The sequence below is a fragment of the Poeciliopsis prolifica genome, unplaced genomic scaffold (genome assembly GCF_027474105.1).
Source record: "Poeciliopsis prolifica strain line A6 unplaced genomic scaffold, Auburn_PproV2 SCAFFOLD216, whole genome shotgun sequence".
Taxonomy (NCBI): domain Eukaryota; kingdom Metazoa; phylum Chordata; class Actinopteri; order Cyprinodontiformes; family Poeciliidae; genus Poeciliopsis; species Poeciliopsis prolifica.
Window position 1 is genome coordinate 1 of NW_026562591.1, and position 18,633 is coordinate 18,633.

The following is an 18,633-nucleotide window of genomic DNA, read 5'->3' on the forward strand; positions in this document are numbered from 1 at the left end:
CCGTGGTCAACCCCATCTTCGGCGTGGCGGGCTCCCTGATCCGGGTGGTGCTGCACCACGTGGACGATGAGGACATCCGCACGCTGAAGCGCGAGTTCGGCTCCGTCCACCAGAAGCTGGACGAGCTGTCCCAGAACCGCCGGACGCTGGTCCAGATCGAGAAGGAGACGCTGGACGGCCAGTACTGCCACGTGGAGGAGAACCTGAAGACCAGTTCAGGAAGTTCATGGCCATGGTGGAGGCGCGACCGGAGCATCGCGACGGCAAGAAGGACGACTTCGAGGAGAGCTACGCCAACGACCTGGGCGACCAGAACCTGCACACGCTGTACGACGGCGTGGTGGGCAAGCGGAAGCTGTTCAGCCGGCCCATCCTGGAGGTGTACCTGAAGCACTCGCAGGGCGACCGCCGCGTCATGGAGCGCCTCTGCACGCGCCTCACGTACCTGTTCTGCATCGGCCTCATCGCCCTGATGGGCTACTCCGCCATCATCGGCGACGACGAGGAGGGGCTGAGCGAGGAGTGGGCCGAGAAGATGGAGCATGTGCAGGAGAAGATGCAGGAGGCGCTGCGCAGGTGCACATGAGGAGGAAGGGAAAGCTTAGCATTCCCACTTCAACTCCCGCTCTCTCCGTCTGCATAATCTCCTTTTTACCGCGCGAACCTGAAGGCAACGTCTGCCAAATCCTGCTGCACGCAATCAGGCTGTTGATTGGCTGCTTTCACATCACAGCCAATTAAAACATGGAGCTAAATTCACATTAATCCAATAAAAACATTTAGATTTAATTTAGTTTTAAAAAAGCATTTAGACATAAATGTGTATTTTTGGGTCAGATCAGAATCTAAGAAACAAGAAAAAAAAACACAAAATATTTTGTGTTTAATTTTTGTTTAATCAGACAAAACTAAAATATATAAGCTTGTTTTAAGTCAATAATTCATGTGGGAAGATAAAGAAATACTAGTTCCACTGGCAGATTATTTTCACCAGCAACAAAACATTTTTCTGTTTCCTGTGGAAAAATCTGCCAGTTCAACCAGCACTTTCTTTGACTTAAAATAAACTTATTACTCATTTATTCCTTTTTAACTTTGTTTCATTTCAAATGTGCTAATATATTTGGAATAGAAACTGGAGGCATTATTTGGTAAGACCCGGTGTTTTTGCAGATAACGTCTATAAATATCAACCCGTCTATCATGAAACTGCTTTAAAAGCTGCATCAACATGAAATATCTGCATGTTGCATCCATCATATAAAATATTTCATCGTTTTTATCTTTATTTTCCATGAAGCGTCAGTTAAAGTCCAGTTTCATGATATAAAATCACTTTTCGGCACTTTGTGTTGGGAAGCTGTTGCCATAGTAACCACAGTTTCCAGAATGATGAATGTAAAAAAAAAAAATAAAAAATTAATAAAATCACCATGTATGACTTGTGATCACACTGCCACCTTCACGTTCAGTTATGTAATTTCTTTTTACATATTATTAGTCGTTATTATGAGCCGAGATCTTTATTTAGGTGATGAAACTTTATATTTTAGTAAAAGACACTAAGTGATGAAAATAGGAAATTGCTTTTGTTTCCAGTCACACTACACTTTCTTATTCTCTGTTGGGAGGAAATCAGTTTAATTTTGATGATTGGATTAATCTTCTGTGCAATTTTTGTGTAAAAATCACATTTTTGTTTCCTGTCTGCAGCTTTTTAATGAACAAGGAGCGGCACCAAGTGTTGGTCTCTAATGTCTGACAGAGAATTTTTTCTTTTAACCTGTAAGGATTCACTTGATCATCACTTTTCTTTCTTTGTCACTTCCTGTTTTCTCTTTGCCTGTTTTTTTTTTTACCCTGAGTGCCTGAATGTGTCAGAACCTGCTTATTTTATTTTTATATATTTGATGTGCCTCCGGGTGGGGAGGGGGGTTGAGCCTGCAGACCACAGTCCAGATTTATTGTCCATATTTTGGGGTTTGTGTTCTTCAATGGAACCGTCCTGCTCGGCTCTGAGCGGATCGGGTTTGTGGTTCTGGATCGTCCCACTTATTGTTACAACACTATTAAAGCTTAAAGCTTAAAACTGGACCCTGAACGTCTCCTGACATGTCAGATATGTGAATATGTTCATGTTTTTTTGTTTGTGTTGGGTTTATAAAACGTTTGCATCGACATAAATAAAGATGTGAGAAGAAAACTTATTGACTAACTCAATTATTTCACATATACTGAGCAACTTTACTACTGAATGAAAGCTACTGTAGCTAAAAACATGCACAATATATGCACTCTGCTTTATGCATCTTTTTGTTTTATTTGGCTGTAATTGTAAGAAAATATCTTTTAAAACTCAGTTTTTATTTTAAAGTTCCTTCCATGCTTTATTAATATTTCTTTAAGCTGTAATTATCTATTTCATCAAACTACATTTGGGAATATTGCAATTAGACTAACCTGCTAATCTGAGATGTTTATAGTTCAAAAATAAAGTTTGAAGGTTTGAACTATTAAAAAAATATTCTTTTACTAATTTCAATAATTTTTACATTAATAATTTCAAACCTTTCAACCGATGTTTTAGTCCACAGATTTTCTGTTTTAGTGTAGAAATAAAATCCTGAGTCCAACAGAGAACCAAACGTCTTCGCATGTTTGCAGCTGAATCAGAAAATTCAGCTGAGAAACAACAAACCTCCAGGAATCAATGAAGTTTAACTTCAAGTCTTCCTCAGAATCAAATGGAGGTTAAATCAAATCTGACAAATTTTAGGTTTTTATGTGAAATGACTGAAAAATTACATAAAGTCAAAATCTCTGCATATAGAAATGGGATGAAGCATCAAAGCTACAGACATTTATACCTGCAGATATAAAAGTAAAACCATCTCAATTTGTTTTATGTTTTGGTTTAAGTCACTTTCTGAACTTGATATTTCAGGAGAATTTATCAAAACTGTTTCCATGTTCTGAGTTTAAACCTAAAACTCAGGTTTAAACTCAATAATAAAGATTATTTTACTATAAAAGCATAACTTGAATCCAAAGTTGATGATTTTGTACAGATGCTAAGTTTAAGTGAAGAAAACCAAGCTGACATGCAGGTTTCAGACAGTTGGAGTCTTATTTCAGTCAAGGACGAATTCCCTGCAGAAGCTGCAGCAGGTCAAAGTTCAGATCCAGAGAGTTTAAATTATTCAGTGATACTCAGATTTTCAATTCTGACCTCACTTTGCTGCATAACTTGATTCTTTTTAATCTGTTGTTTGAAAATATGTTTTATTTTTGCAGTGACATAAAACTATAAGCTTCTGCTTCAGAGCTACGTAAAAATTGATGATTTATAGAAATATGACAGAAATATGATTAATATCAGCGCATGGAAGGAGCTTCAAGTGAATAAAATAAAAAAATAATACAAGTTTGAAACATATTTTCTTATATTTTGTTTTAAAAACATTTTGCACCGTCAGTATGAGGACAGCAGATAAAAAATGCTGACATGTCCAGATTCTCTCCTCTGGTTAATTCTTTACATTACTTACTATTTTTATTTGTTCATTTAATTAGATTCTTTGGATTTTGTCAAATAAAGTCTGAAAACTGTTACTTTACATGTGAAATAAATGATAATAATTCAGTCAGAGTTCCTGACCTTTGACTCCATTCGGCCTTTTGGTGTTCAGTCTAAATCTGACTTAATTTTGAAAAAAACAGATTTCAACGTGTGCATATGCAGAACCAAATGAACAAAAGATAGATTTTCTTAAAAGATAAGAAAGTTAAAATGCGTAAATGAACTTGCATTTTGCTCATTTCTCCGCCAGGGGGCGAAAACGCCTCATTTGGCTGCACGTCACACCTGTTTTCTGAACTCCAGGGACCTGAGAGCTCAACGCGTCACATCTGCGCTCCGTCAGAGAGAAGCGGTGAAGAAAACCCGCAGCCCTCCTTCCTGCCCCGCAGGACGCAGGGCGGGTCAGGGAACCAGTCCGACTGGCATCGCGCAGAGTTCGGGAACCAGCAGGAAAATGTGCGTTGCAGGAATTTGTAGAACAAACAGAGACGCTATAAAGTCTTGAATCTCTCACCTGCGCTGCGGATTATTGAGGCTCTTTGCGCCACATCATCATCATCCCATCATCCGTGTGTGATGAAGGTTTTTCCATCTCGGCTCCTTTCGATGAATCCATTTTCACCTGAAGAAAATATGAATCATTTCATGAGTTTTTGGCTGCTTTAATGACATGACGGATTTTTGCGCATTAAAGTGAAACAATAGTGAAATATTTTCTGATTTAGAGGAGAAATAATTCCTGTTTGTGGCTTCAGATGTGCAGCCTGGGTGTTTTCATGGCGCGTCATGCGCGCACACAAGAGACACTGCAGGGAACATTTTCAAATATAAAGAATAAATCATCTGACTAATAAAAAAGAAAAATAAACCAATTAAAGTTCAGATATAACCTTGTATCCTGCCTCTCTTTTAGCTCAGTGCTTATAAATAAAATATCAGCGTTTTCCTCTAAATCTGGAAATTCATTCAGACATTTACAGCATCGGGTGAATTTTAGGCCTCACTGGATATTAATTTTAATAATCCTGTTTATCATATGAGGGCGGCAGATATTTTTAGATCTTACCTTCTGTTTGGATCCGTTTAAACGCAATAAAATCTGCAGAAGATCTTTAAAAAATATAAATAATATGTGCGTAAACTAATCTAATAAAACGAAATCTCTTTTGTTGGAGAAAATCAAATGTTCCTTCGTTGAGGGTAGGAAAGAAAATGGACCCTCTGCAGATTTTTGCGCTCTCTCTCTCTCTGTCTCTCTCTCTCTCTCTCTCTGTCTCTCTCTCTCTCTCTCTCTCTCTCTCTCTTCTGTTTCGGCCTACCTCGCTCTCCCTCTTGCAGATACTGTGTGCGCACCTTCCCTGACTCCATCCTTGGACCCCTGTCAGCTCCACAGTTGACTTGAAAGCAGTGGAATATTTTCTCTCTCTCACTGGAAGTGGGATAAAAACCAAAAGTCCAACTTGTCGCCACTGGTCCGTGAAGGAGCAGCAGATCCTCTCCGTTCAGGTAGAGAAACCGGCGCTGCTGCAGCTGCAGGAATGATTTGAATGTGTTTATCTTCCGTCTGAAGGGGGGAACACGGAGGGGTGTGTCTGATGCTGTCAGGGGATTTTGCGTAAAAGGCTTCCGTTGCGCATTTGCTCTGGGTGCGCATGACAGCTAAACATGATGCAGTTTGGAAACAGAGGACAAATCTTACTCTGGTATTTTTCCTCATATATGTGTTGATATATATCAATGAGACCATCTTGTCTCATTTTCTCTCTCATCTGTATGAAGTAAAAAACAATGTGATTTCATAAAATTTGGTTACAGTTTGATGGGATCAGAAGGAGAATTTATCCAGGTTTCCGGCTCATTTAAGGGATTTTAAAACTTGCTCCTTCCTTCCTCTCTCAGATGAGTCATGCAAAGATCAAGTGCGTCATTTTCTGCTCTCAGCATCTGCGGCTCCCATCTTGTTTGTTACCTGCAGCCATTTGATGTTTTATTTTCCAGCCAGACTGGAGCAGACATGATAAACCATGGCCTGTTTTAGATTCAGATTCACTCTGCAGCCTTTTAAAGCTGCAGTTTCTGACCTTCGTCCTGCTTCGCAGCAGCTGACCTCCGACCTTGAGGAGAGAACAATCTGCTGTTTGCTTCATGTTTTGCTGGATTGTTGTGGTGAAGCTGATCCTCGTCCCTCATGTCTCACCATGTTTGGATTATATGACAAAACAGACTCCACAGCTGAAAAACCAGCTGCAAAATTGCTGTATAATGTGGCTAATAACCAGCATAATGTATAAAATGACTTTATCTGCAGTGGAGGAAGACTGGGACACTTCATATGATCAAACCATCTAAGCTTCTGGAAAGTGATAAATCTCCTTTAAGAGGATCAAAAAGTCATCAAGACTCAAAATATACAATAAACATTTAAAAATATGAGGTATTTCAACTATTTTTGTTTAGTTGAAACCAATAATTTTTCACACATAAACACAGCATGAAATCTGGGATAATTACTGGTCCAGTAGAGGACGAAATGATTTATCAATGCTTCATATCAGTTTCCTCTGCAATAGAAATCATCAGTGTTTCATATTTATGCCATCTTGTTATATGGAAGAAGAAAACAGCTCCAGTCTGAATCTGTGGATCTGTTTTGAATCTGTGGATCTGTTTTAGCAGTGAAAATGTGGATCTGTTTTAGCAGTGATCCTGTGGATCTGTTTTAGCAGTGATCCTGTGGATCTGTTTTAGCAGTGATCCTGTGGATCTGTTTTAGCAGTGATCTTGTGGATCTGTTTTAGCAGTGAACCTGTGGATCTGTTTTAGCAGTGAACCTGTGGATCTGTTTTAGCAGTGATCCTGTGGATCTGTTTTAGCAGTGATCCTGTGGATCTGTTTTAGCAGTGATCCTGTGGATCTGTTTTTAGCAGTGAATCTGTGGATCTGTTTTAGCAGTGATCCTGTGGATCTGTTTTAGCAGTGATCCTGTGGATCTGTTTTAGCAGTGAATCTGTGGATCTGTTTTAGCAGTGATCCTGTGGATCTGTTTTAGCAGTGATCCTGTGGATCTGTTTTAGCAGTGATCCTGTGGATCTGTTTTAGCAGTGAATCTGTGGATCTGTTTTAGCAGTGATCCTGTGGATCTGTTTTAGCAGTGATCTTGTGGATCTGTTTTAGCAGTGAACCTGTGGATCTGTTTTAGCAGTGAACCTGTGGATCTGTTTTAGCAGTGATCCTGTGGATCTGTTTTAGCAGTGAACCTGTGGATCTGTTTTAGCAGTGAACCTGTGGGTGATTTTCATGGACTGGACTCAGGGGAGGTTTTGGTTTGAGGATCATTTCTCAGATTTCTTTACATGTTTTCTGCATTTCCAGCTCACAGATTTAAGAGGCAACATTAGAGCCAGTGTTGGCTCTGCTAGCTAAACAGTTAGCTATGCTAACTAAAGCGCTAATCATGAACGTTAATGTTAAAGTGTTACCAACATAGTATTTAGCAGAAGCTAATGCTAAAGCACTAAGTTCAGCCATGTTGGTTCCTCCCTGAAGAGGCTTTCAAAAGAATTGATCTGAATTTTACTTGTATTTCTGTAATTATCCACGCTGGTGTTTAGTTACAGTGTTGCTGTAAAAGTGTTTCTGTTGTTGCCATTCACTGAATAATGTCTTCAAAAAGAGAAAATGTGTTGAGAGGAAGCAGAACTGCTGCATTAACAGTCCTCTGAGCCCCAAACGGATCAGAACATTAAAAAACAACTTTTTCAAATTAAACAATTCCAAACATTTATTTGAAAACTTGTTGAAAATGTATGCATCTCCAGGATGAAACTTTCCTCATGATGAACAAACCTCGCTTGTGTCGTCTCCTCTCTGAACTTCCTGTTTCAGGGACAAAATGACGAGTCGTCTGGAGAAAATGGTGGCTGAGAAGAAGGAGACCATCGAGGCGCTGATGGACATGTTTGAGAAGGGCGCCGAGGTGCTGGCGAGCGCCGTGGGGGAACTGTTCCCGCTCTGCGAGGCGGCCGCTCCGGTCCTCAAGCTGGTCCTGAACAACGTCCACAGTAAGGAGGTGTTTTACGTCAAAGAGCAGTTCCTGACAGTGAGGAGCAAGCTGGACGTGCTGTCCAACCAGCTGGAGGACATCGAGTCCGAGCTCAGGAGGGGACACCTGGACCGAGACTACTTCTCCGTGGAGGAAAACATCCGGAACCAGTTCAGGAAGTACATGGACATCTTGGAGGCGAAGCCGCAGTTCAGGGAGGTGAAGAAGAAGTTGTTCCTGGATCACTTCACTAAAACCGGTGGAGAGAAGAACCTCAGTGTGCTGCACGATGCTCTGATGGGAACCAGCAGCTTCAAAGATCCCATGTTAGACACAGTGGAGAGGTAAACTCACTGAGAGCCGTCAGCCGCGTTCCCATCACAAGCATAAATAAGAAACTTCATTAAAATCACGCATGAACAAATTTGTTCACTCAATAAATGGATGAATAGGCACCATCATCATCATCATCAGCCTCCCTCCTGTCGTTTCAATTGCAGTTTTGCAAAATAAGCCAATTTCAATTCCGCAAAAATAAACAAGAAAAAAAAACATGTCTGCTCATCAAAGATGTTTAATAGAAAACTAGTTTTTTCAAAATTGCCATCTTTCCATTAAGAAAATTTATTGTCAGAATTTGCTTAATGAAATATAAAAACAACAATGAAACCTACTTAACACTTCTAAAAATCAATACATACATTATCAACAGAAGAGTTTTCACTGGTTACAAAAACACAAACCTAGTGACAAATTTTCTGCCTTTTTGCTGCCTGTGAAAAACCTGCAGGATAAGCAGCATATAGAATGATGAGAAGTTTTAGCTCAAGCCTTTTGAGCAGATCTTCAATGTGGGGCTTAAAAGTTACATTTTCATCTTTGGTAATGCCAAGATATTTATATGATGGTTCAATCAATGTGCACAGCCTGGTGATGACATCACACAGGCCATCTTCCTCTGGTCGGAGCATAACATGGCGCCGCCCTCAATGTTACTGCATTCACTAAGTTGTAATAGTTGGAAACACAAGAGCAACAAATATATCACAGCAAGACATCACTTCATCATCTGCATACAGATGCACAATGAACCAAATTATTAATATAGATGGTAAACAGTGTAGGTCCTAAAACTGACCCTGTGGAACGCCCAGGAGCGTCCATGTTACTTGGACTGGCATGTTGTGTCCTCTGTTTACGGCATATTCAGTAAACCCTACGCCCAAAAACCTCTTGATTTCTGTTCTTATTTACTTAAATCTCTTGATGGAGCATCGATTGGAAATAAACTCTACAACTGCTTCTGTTTGGCAGGTATGTTGGGAGGAACCGGCGCCTCCTGGAGGACTTCTGCGTCCGGATGAAGGAGCTCTTCTGCCTGGGTTTGATTTCTCTGCTGGGCTACTGCACCCTCACCCAGAGCCCAGAGAAGAGCAGGACAAGATCCGAGAGTGGAGCACCAAAATTGAAGAGGTAGAGTCCAAGATGAAGGCAGCCATCGAGTCCTGCATAGCTGCGTTTCCAGAGCAAGCGAAACTAGACGTGCAGCGCCTCCTGCAAGAGACAGAGGAGGAAAGTCTTCAGGATGCACCTCAGAGTCTTCTGGAGTTCCTTGTGAAAAAGTACGACTGGGTCTCCTGGTCTGTGCGGCTGATCAAAAACTCAGGCAAAGCCTTTGAGAGCCTGCGAGCCGGGAAGCACTTCCACCACGTGGCGGGACAGAACTGGTTCGAGGTTCTTCAGGTGAACGACGTCAGCCTGGTGGTGTCGTTCAGCACCGCGCCTCAGCCGGTTCCCAGCGACTGCCTCCGGCAGCTGATGGAGGGTCCGGCCAGGAAGGGCAACGCTCTGGAGGTGGTGGAGGCGCTGGAGAAGCAGCTGAGCGGGTTCATCGTTCACGCCATCAGTCGGCACAAAGAGTCTGCAGCCGCGTGGAGCTTCCCGGAAGAATGCCACTACTGGGAACGCCACAAGAACCTGGCCGTGTGTGTGCACTCGGAATAACGCTCAAGAGCAGGGTTTCAAGATTTATCATCCGTTTAAAGGGGCAGTATATTGTCTCGGTCTCTTTAAAAAACTCTTGCTCTTCCAAACACTCCACCTTCTGTATGTCATCAAAACTCCTTTCCTTTGAAGCGATTATCAACGTTTTTACCCACTTTGCACTGAGAAGCAGCTCGTGTGATCACTTCAACAGATAGTAGTTCCACCAGTGTTTGCTAACTGCTGCTGCCACTAGTCTGGAGGAACTGAATGGGGAGGGGTGCTCTGTAACAAAGTCGATTTTACATAACTGCCCCTTTAACTGCAGAAACCTTCATCCTGCTGCAATGAGGAATCAAATATCATTATGTATCCCTGTATCAGCTGAATATACCTGCCATCCCCATGTGTCCTGTAGCTACTTTAACACCTTTAAGACCCAAAGTACTGTGTGGATCCTCCTTCATGTGACATGCAGTTTCATTTATTTAACTGCATTCAGAAATAATTTCTATCACTGACATGTTTAACACAATGAACATAATGTTGATCCCAGACAAGTGAAGTGTTTATCTAGTGCGTATGAAACTCCAGTCTGGATCACTTTAAGCAGAATTTCACTCCATCTTCTTAACTTGACCTCAGCCGCTTGCTGTAACGCTGCCGCCTTCATTCAGCCCCACAGAAAAGGCTTTGCTGACTCGGCGTCTTCGTCCCAGAGCTCCATGTTTGTCCCCAGCAGGCTGACCTACATAATAACTCTGACAGGGAACAGAGGCGACGTCTTCAGGCGGGAGACGTCACAATGTGCCTTAAGCTCCAGAATAAAGAAACACCCAGCCGGATCTTTAAAGCTGCAGTATATAACTTTTATAAAAATATGTTTTTAAACATTTGTTCAAATTGTCACCATGTTGTCACAGTTTGTTATGAGATAAATCCATCTCCTCCACTTCCTACATGAGCTACGATTACTGACAGAAGAAATGCATCAAAACAACCAATCAGAGGCAGGAGGAGGGGCTTGGCGCTGTCAATCACCCTCACGTACTCGCTGGTCAGCATGCTAATGACAGAGAAACAACTTAAACAACGGAGAAACAATGGCTGATAAACAGGAAAAAAAACCGTTTATCAGCCATTGTCTGTCGTCATGCCAACACATGACAAGCTGCGCTAACTGTAGCGTAGCAGAGTCCAAAGGGGAGAGGAAGTAGGCTGAGCAGCGCCACATGGAGAGGTGACTGACAGCACTAAGACCCGCCCCTGGCTCTGATTGGTTGTTTTCTCGTTAGCAGTGGGAGAAGGCAGCTTGATTTTTGTTTGTTGGAAGACTCTCCATCACGGCATGTTTTACTAAATCTGAATGCTTTTTGCATTAATTTTAACTTTCTGGATGAATACTGGACCTGCTGTCTTCTTATGCTGCCATTTCTCTTCTGAATTTTGTTTGAATATGAATGGCAGTGAAATACTTTCCTCTATCTGCTGTTCGCGATTAACATGAGGAGCAGGAATGTTTCGCTTCTTTATTAACAATAAAAACTTGAGCATGATCAGCAGTTGAAATGTTCCTGTGATGATTTTTAATGATTACCGACAAAACAAGCTGTGAATGAGTAAACACGTGTAGCCGGATATCTGTGCCTGTTGCACAAATGGGATTAATGCGGTGCTGTTAGAGCCTGGTCAGTGTTAAATAGTGGTGCAAACTCAGCAACAGAGACTGGAGCTAATTGAATTAATATTTACACTTCAGTCAGCGATTCTCTGACCACAGCAGCTCTGATGTCCTGCAGGCGAGCAGGAAACTGCTGGGCTTAGCAGGACGCCGTCAGTCATAATGTGCAAAGCTTGTGGTCTTCATTTCATATCTCTGTGGATCAGCAGGGTCTTTAGCTGCTCAGCCTCTCTGTCGTAAATCAGCCCTGTCAGAATCCATCCAGTTTTATCAGGAACAAACAGCACAGAGCAGCAAAACGACGTTTCCATTCTGAGACGACCGGCGGCTGATCAGAGCTTTTATAAGCAGAACTGGAAACGTTTTTATCAATTCGGTCATTTCTCTCTGAAACGCTTTGCTGAGATACAGAAGAAAGAAAAATATACTTTTAACTGAAACTGTTTTTGTGGCAGATGTTTGAGTTGAAGGAATAGAGAAGCTTCTGTACATAAATGTGAGCAAAATAAATTCACATTATACATCTAGAATTTGCTCTAATTTTGGTCAGATGTGAAATAAAGACTCATTCTTGTTCGTTAGAGTTTCATGTCAACTGGTGACGTTTAATGGTCCCAGCTTCAGCTTGATTTAGCTCCAGTACAATTCGGCAGTTAAACACCAAAATATATTCAACTGGATTATTCAACCACAGAAGTATTAAAACTGACTTTCCTCAACAAAGGTATCGGTCAGGAGAAGGGTTTAAGTAAGCACAGTAATTGTAATGATACATAAAAATAACATTTGTTACGTTTCAGCTAAACAAGAAGAGAAAAATGAATGATTCAGTTTCAGGTTTATTTTGAAATGACCAAAATATGTTCACATTTTCTGGTAAAATTTTGATTTCATCTTTATGATGTATAATTTTTTTAAAAAGTGGAGAACATAAAACTGACTGGAGTCAAATATTTAAATCACTGAACATCAGTAAACAATTAGGAAATGGTCCATTTGTGCTAACATGTTGACATCTTATTGGTGTTGATCTGTTTCACCTTTCTGTCATTCAGCTTCACTGCAGCTGAATGACAAACGGCTAGCAGACGTTAGCGATAGCTAGCAGACGTTAGCGACAACTAGCAGACATTAGCGATAGCTACCAGACGTTAGCGACAGCTAGCAGACGTTAGCGCAACTAGCAGACGTTAGCGATAGCTAGCGTCAATTTTTAAAACTATCCAGCAGAACATTAAATTAGATTTACAACCCAAAAGGGCTGAACTGTTTTCTAAATGACCAACAAACAGAACAAAGAAATTAATATTTCTGAAATGTGAAATAAGAATTGTAAGTAATATTTTATTTTAAAAACCAAACTCCATCAGCCTCATCGTATTTGATGTTATCACAATTAAACAATTCATTTATTGTCTTCAGAAATGTGATATTTCACATTCAACATCCAACAGATTCAGGCTGCAGACTGATGTTGGTCTGAACACCTGCTGCCCTGTTGAAACAAAGTCAGGAAGTCCAGACAGGTGACTAATGCTTCTAATGCAAGAAGACTTCAAGCCTTTAGAGAAAAACAGCAGAAAATATACAGACAGAAAAAACCAGAGAGCAGACCCCTGAAATGTCACCAGACAACGACTCAAGAAAACCAGCAGGGGATCAGCAGAAAAGAACCTCCAATTCACACGAGACAATACATTTGATCTACTCTAGTTTTCTGTATTTATTTCTCCCTCCTCTGCCTTGTGCAGACATGAGGAGAGCGGTTTGCTGCAAACAGAGCCAGAGGATTCATTAGTGGTTGTGGGCTTTGCCTGGGTAACAACTATTGATCCTGGAGCATAAAACGCTCTCAGTGTGGCAACGCGTCAATCCTGGCCGTCACCCAGGCTACACGCTGAAGCATCTGAGGTCCAAAAAGCTCCTGAAATAATAATAGTGGAGTTCAGATGGTGCTGGATGAGGTTTGCAGACAGAGGGCGCTATCAGCACACAGAACCTGTTTGGTACTGAAAGTGAGTTTAATAAATCATGAAATTGGGAAAATCCACATGCTGCATATCCAGAAACCTGCAGCTGCAGGTGACATTTTTTATTCTACCTTCCAGGTGAATGAAATTATAATATCTCATGGAGAAATTCATGTTCATAAATCTCCCTGGATCCTGAAACACTTTCCATCAAGCAGCGTCTCCAAGAGGAGATAGCAGCCAATATCAATATTTCATAAACAATATTCAGGCTGAATGGAGGCTGACATCAGAAAGTCAATCAATGTTAGGATGTCTCTCTCCGCCAGCGCCTGCCAATCCTGGCCCCTGCAGGATAACGCATTTACCCATCAGGCCGATGGGCCGGATCGACCGCCCTGCTGCTCTCCGAGTGGATTAATCCAATAAAGAGCTTTAAAACATTTGTTCAGTGACACTGGCTGCAGGTCAGAACCACCGATTCAGTTTGCTCCGGTCCTGCCAGCTTGGAAATCTAGAAGATTAAAGTTTTGGAAAATTAAGTGTTTTAAAAATTAAAGTTATTAAAATTGAAGCAGTTGTTGCATTAAAACCTGATTCTACTGACTCAGGATAATCTGGCAGCATATTGAGGTCTATTGAATTTAATTTTTCATCTGTTGGCAATGAACAAAGAAGTAAATTCCCACTAGATTGATTGGTTGATTGGTTGATTGGTTGCTAGTGGAGATCCTTCCTGCCCACAGCATCACCATCAACAGTGACTCTCCAAAGACACTTGGATAATATGAGCTATAACAACATTTAACTCATGGGATAATTAAGGTGTTTTGGGTTTAAAAAGATTTTAAATCCTCAGAGAGGAATCCGTCCTAAAGTGTCTCCGCCATCACGTCCTCATTCTGTCCCATTTAAACATCTTTTCTGGCTTAATGTCAATATTTACACACGTCCAGCTGGACTCTGGCAGCAAAGCTTTGTGTGATTTCCAACATGTCGTCTGCAGCTTTCTGCTTTTTATCATCAGGAATTCATTAGTGAGTTTTAGCAGCCTTTGGTGACTGAAAGTGCAATAATGTTCCAGAGAAAACAGCAAAAGCAGGCCAGAAATCCCCCGATTTGTTGGTGTGAGTTCAGAGATGAGTGGCTGAGCCGCCTGGACGCCGCGGGGGAGGAGGAGCTGATGATGTCATGGGCTGGGAGGTAAATGAGTAAAAGCTTGAGAAAACAGAAACGAAGGCGGATAAAACCAGGAAACGCCACGTCACAGAGACTCTGAGATTAATCTAAAACATCAACAATCAGGAGAATCCTTCAGAACCTCGATCCAGTTCATGAAGTTTTAGTCAGTTTTAGTTTTTGCTGCAGCAGCTGTGAAGACGCTTCCTGAACCTCTGCAGCCTTGGAAACAGAAACTGTTTTTATCTGGTTAAATAAATAAAAGGTTATTAGTAACAATGAAACTGAGACATGTGGAATCAGAAGATTTTTATTTTCTGTTCAGTGATCTGATCGGAAACAGCGTATAAATAAATAATTTAAACTAAAGGTTTCACTACACAATACAAGAACATTTTTGCACAATATGTGCAAAACAAAATGTTGAAGAGTTTGGCAACTTTGTATCACTGAGCGCCATCTGCTGGGGGAAAGTTTGGAGCAAAAATAATTTATGCTTGTAAAATTCAGAACCTATAAAATGCAGAATCCATGTTAAATCAGGAATTTGCTTCTTTTTTTAAATTCAACTCTTAAATTGCAACATTTTCTTCTGTTTTATTCTCTATAATCTGAACATGACTGAACACATCACCATGACCATCACACTAATGTAAAAATATTTTATCATTTTTAATCAAAGTGGCAGGAATGTACTTCCATATAAGAATTTACAACTGAACAAATGAAAAGTATTTATTTTTTTGTCTGTCATTCTAATTTATTTTCTGTAAAACAAAACAATTGTCACATTTATTTGTCAAGTTATTTAATTTTCCAAACAACAATTAATAATTTTTATCTTATTTTTGCAGAACAAAGTCAGAAAATAACATTTAATCTCTATTTTTGAGGCTATATGTAAAATAGCTTTTAATAATTGTTTAATTTTTCAATATTGTTCCAGTTTTATATCCTGTACAATTTGTCATTTATATTTATATTCTCAGGTTTAATACTTTAACTGCTGATTTTTTAAACAATTCTTTAAATAAAACTTTTAAACATCTACATTAAATAAATATATTTGATCATCTTTACTGATGTTACAATATAGCAGTAACTACTCACGGTATTATTTTCTGCATTGTGTTACATTTATTTTTCTTTATAGTTTTTTTGTAAATTTATCTAAATTATTAAAATACACAAAAACTCTGCATTATGTTTTTACATATCTTTAAAAATGATAATTGTTTTGTTAAAATATGTGACATCTTATGCTTTTGGGCCGTAATTACAAAAATAAATACAATCTTTAATTTTCAGCCTGGATCCTGCAGTGAAGCTTTTCAAACTAAGATTAGCTTTTATATGAGGTTATTTAAAGAAAACGTGATTAGATTAATTATTTAAAGAGTGCAGTTATGTGTGCTGAGTCACAGCAGAGATTTTATCTGACAGACAAAGTCATCCCTCGTTCCACAGCAGCATGTTGAGCCAAACAGACGTCTGAGTTTCAGGATTTCTGAGTTTCAGGATTTCTGAGTTTGACCTCAACATTCGGAGAGTTTCTGCGATTTTCCCTGTGCAAACTTGACCTCCAACGAAGCCTTGGAGAGTCTGTCTCACAGCCATTAGACAAATCACTGTGGTGATCGCTTTATTGATCTGCTTGCTGTTTTCTCTTCTGTCATTCGAACTGTGAAGCTATTCTGTGAATAATCCTAGAGATGTTGCTACAAATTTAAATTGCAGAATCTGGTTTGTCTTTGATATCTCTTCTTTTCTTTGATGCAACATCTTTAACGTTTCAGATAAACGAAGCTTTTCTTGAAACTTTCACTATGTGAGGTTCATAACATTTTTGATTAAACAAAAAGTCTTTCCATTTGAGTGATTAGATTTGCAGGTTAAAAGTGCTTTGACTCGATGTTTAAGGACAGAGATGGACTGAGGGTGAATAAGTCTGCGATCGATGCAGCCTCCCTCTGGCCTTTATCTGCTCCTCACATCTAACCCGGGTTTGCATCGATCCGCCGGAGGGACAGACGGCTGAAACTGTTGGCCTTTTACTGCTGCAGATCGGAGCGCTCACTGATAAACATATTCTGTTCTGTCTGCTTTAAAAATGAAGGCAATAATTTACTCGTGTTTATCAGGTGAAACTCTTCTGTACTTATTTTGTCACATGCAAAAGAAAATACAAGTAAAATTAACTTAATTTTGTCAAGTACACTGAGCAAAACTGAACTTTCTACAAATTATTTAACCTGTTAATGTAGTAAATTAAATTTGCTGTAAAATCTCAAGTTAACTTAATGAATCTGAGTACAACTCCAGATTAAAGCTGCAAGCAGCCTCGAACGATCTCCTGGATAATAAAGCCTTTCCATCGTCCTGTAACGTCTCCAGCTCAGCTGATGCTGCGCCTGTAGCCTGATGCTGTGCCTGCAGCCTGATCTGCTGCGCCTGCAGCCTGATCTGCTGCGCCTGCAGCCTCATGCTGCGCCTGCAGCCTGATCTGCTGCGCCTGCAGCCTGATCTGCTGCGCCTGCAGCCTGATGCTGCGCCTGCAGCCTGATGCTGCGCCTGCAGCCTGATGCTGCGCCTGCAGCCTCATGCTGCGCCTGCAGCCTCATGCTGCGCCTGCAGCCTGATGCTGCGCCTGTAGCCTGATGCTGCGCCTACAGCCTGATCTGCTGCGCCTGCAGCCTGATCTGCTGCGCCTGCAGCCTGATCTGCTGCGCCTGCAGCCTGACCTCCTGCTCCATGCGACCTGGAAACATCTGGAGAGCAGAGGGAGGCGAAGCGCTTGCCGTTACTCAGCGCCTGTAAAACCCAAACTGTAGATGTGCTTGTGCTGACTTCATCGCTAAAACATCCATGAAGGACAGTTTTAACACAAACAGGCTGCATTTCTGGAATGTCGCCCTCATTGTACGTGTGTGTGTGTGTGTGTGTGTGTGTGTGTGTGTGTGTGTGTGTGTGTGTGTGTGTGTGTGTGTGTGTGAGTGTGCGTGAGTGTGCGTGTGTGTGTGTGTGTGTGTGTGTGTGTGTGTTTTTGTTAAGCCAGAGAAGCCGCCAGACCCAGGGACGTTCAAGAAGCCCAATGGCGTTAAAAACAGGTCTGTTAGTTAAAGTCTTTTTATTTTTATTTAAATGATCTAAGTGTCATCATGTAACACCATCTTTTTAACAACAATCAGTTTGTTCTAGTGATTTAGTGCCGACTGGCCCGGCCAACATGAACAGCGAATGGTTTAATAATGTTTGATAATTGTTTTCTACATGTAATTTTTCCTGTTAGCTTTGTCAAGATATCAAATTCATTTTCCTGATGGTTTCCTGTTCATTTCCCATGTTTTTCTCTAGATTATCTCAGGAAAACCACCAGTAAATCAACCCATTTAAAGTAAATGCAGAAAATGTCCTCTCTGGAAAAAGCATAACTTCATCTCCAGGCTAATTTTGAAATATTCCACCAAGCAATATCTAAGCCAGGAAATGAGAACAATATCCACGGAGCTAAAGGCCGATCACCAAGCCTTGGTTTCAGATTTCTATGGAAGTCTCTGGGAATGGCGCCACACCCAGATCCGCATGTTCTGAGCTGGATGTTGGAGAACCAGTTGGATCTGCTTATTGTTGAACCAATTTAACCCATATTAGCAATGCAAGCTAATAAGTTTTCAGTGATGTAAGCACTGAATCATGCTAATCTTACTCATAAGAGCAATTAAATATTAAAGAGTCCTTCTTTGTTTCTCTCATGCAAGAGCTAAAATATTCCACATCTACAAATTGGTACAACATATTTTTAATAATAAAACATGCAGCTTATCCATTTGCATGCTGTCTTAGCATAACATCTGCTAACCCAAAGTCATTTCTTCAATATTTGTGTCTACATTTTTAAAAAGAGCTAAGGAGGTAGCATGGTTAGCTCCAGTTCTTTAGCTTTAGCATGTGATGTGGCTCTAAAACATAAATTATTCTTATATTGATGGCTGGAGCATGAACCCCATAGAGCAGCTCAATGCCTGAATGCAGCTTTTATTCTAGTAAAGTCACAAGAAACAATCCCATCATTGGATTTGAATATCAAAATTATGTGAATTAGCATTTATATCACGATCAATTGTCACCAGACAATTAGTGACTCACTGCAACAATAACCTCCGCTGCATATCCAGAACAACACAAATCGCAAAACGTC

At 40.6% G+C, this 18,633-nt stretch overlaps 1 protein-coding gene and 1 pseudogene across 1 annotated transcript; both read left to right on the plus strand.

Annotated features, from left to right (window-relative positions):
• Window positions 1-5: 5 nt before the first annotated feature.
• On the plus strand, window positions 6-1,454 carry LOC129356992 (protein rapunzel-like; the record flags this gene model as incomplete). Its single annotated transcript, XM_055026525.1, is given in 2 exon segments — window positions 6-207; window positions 210-1,454. Coding segments are annotated over 2 exon segments (579 nt in total), but the record flags the coding sequence as incomplete, so codon positions are not given.
• Window positions 1,455-5,249: 3,795 nt separating this feature from the next.
• Window positions 5,250-9,941, plus strand: LOC129356995 (protein rapunzel-like; annotated as a pseudogene).
• The last annotated feature ends 8,692 nt before the right edge of the window (window positions 9,942-18,633 follow it).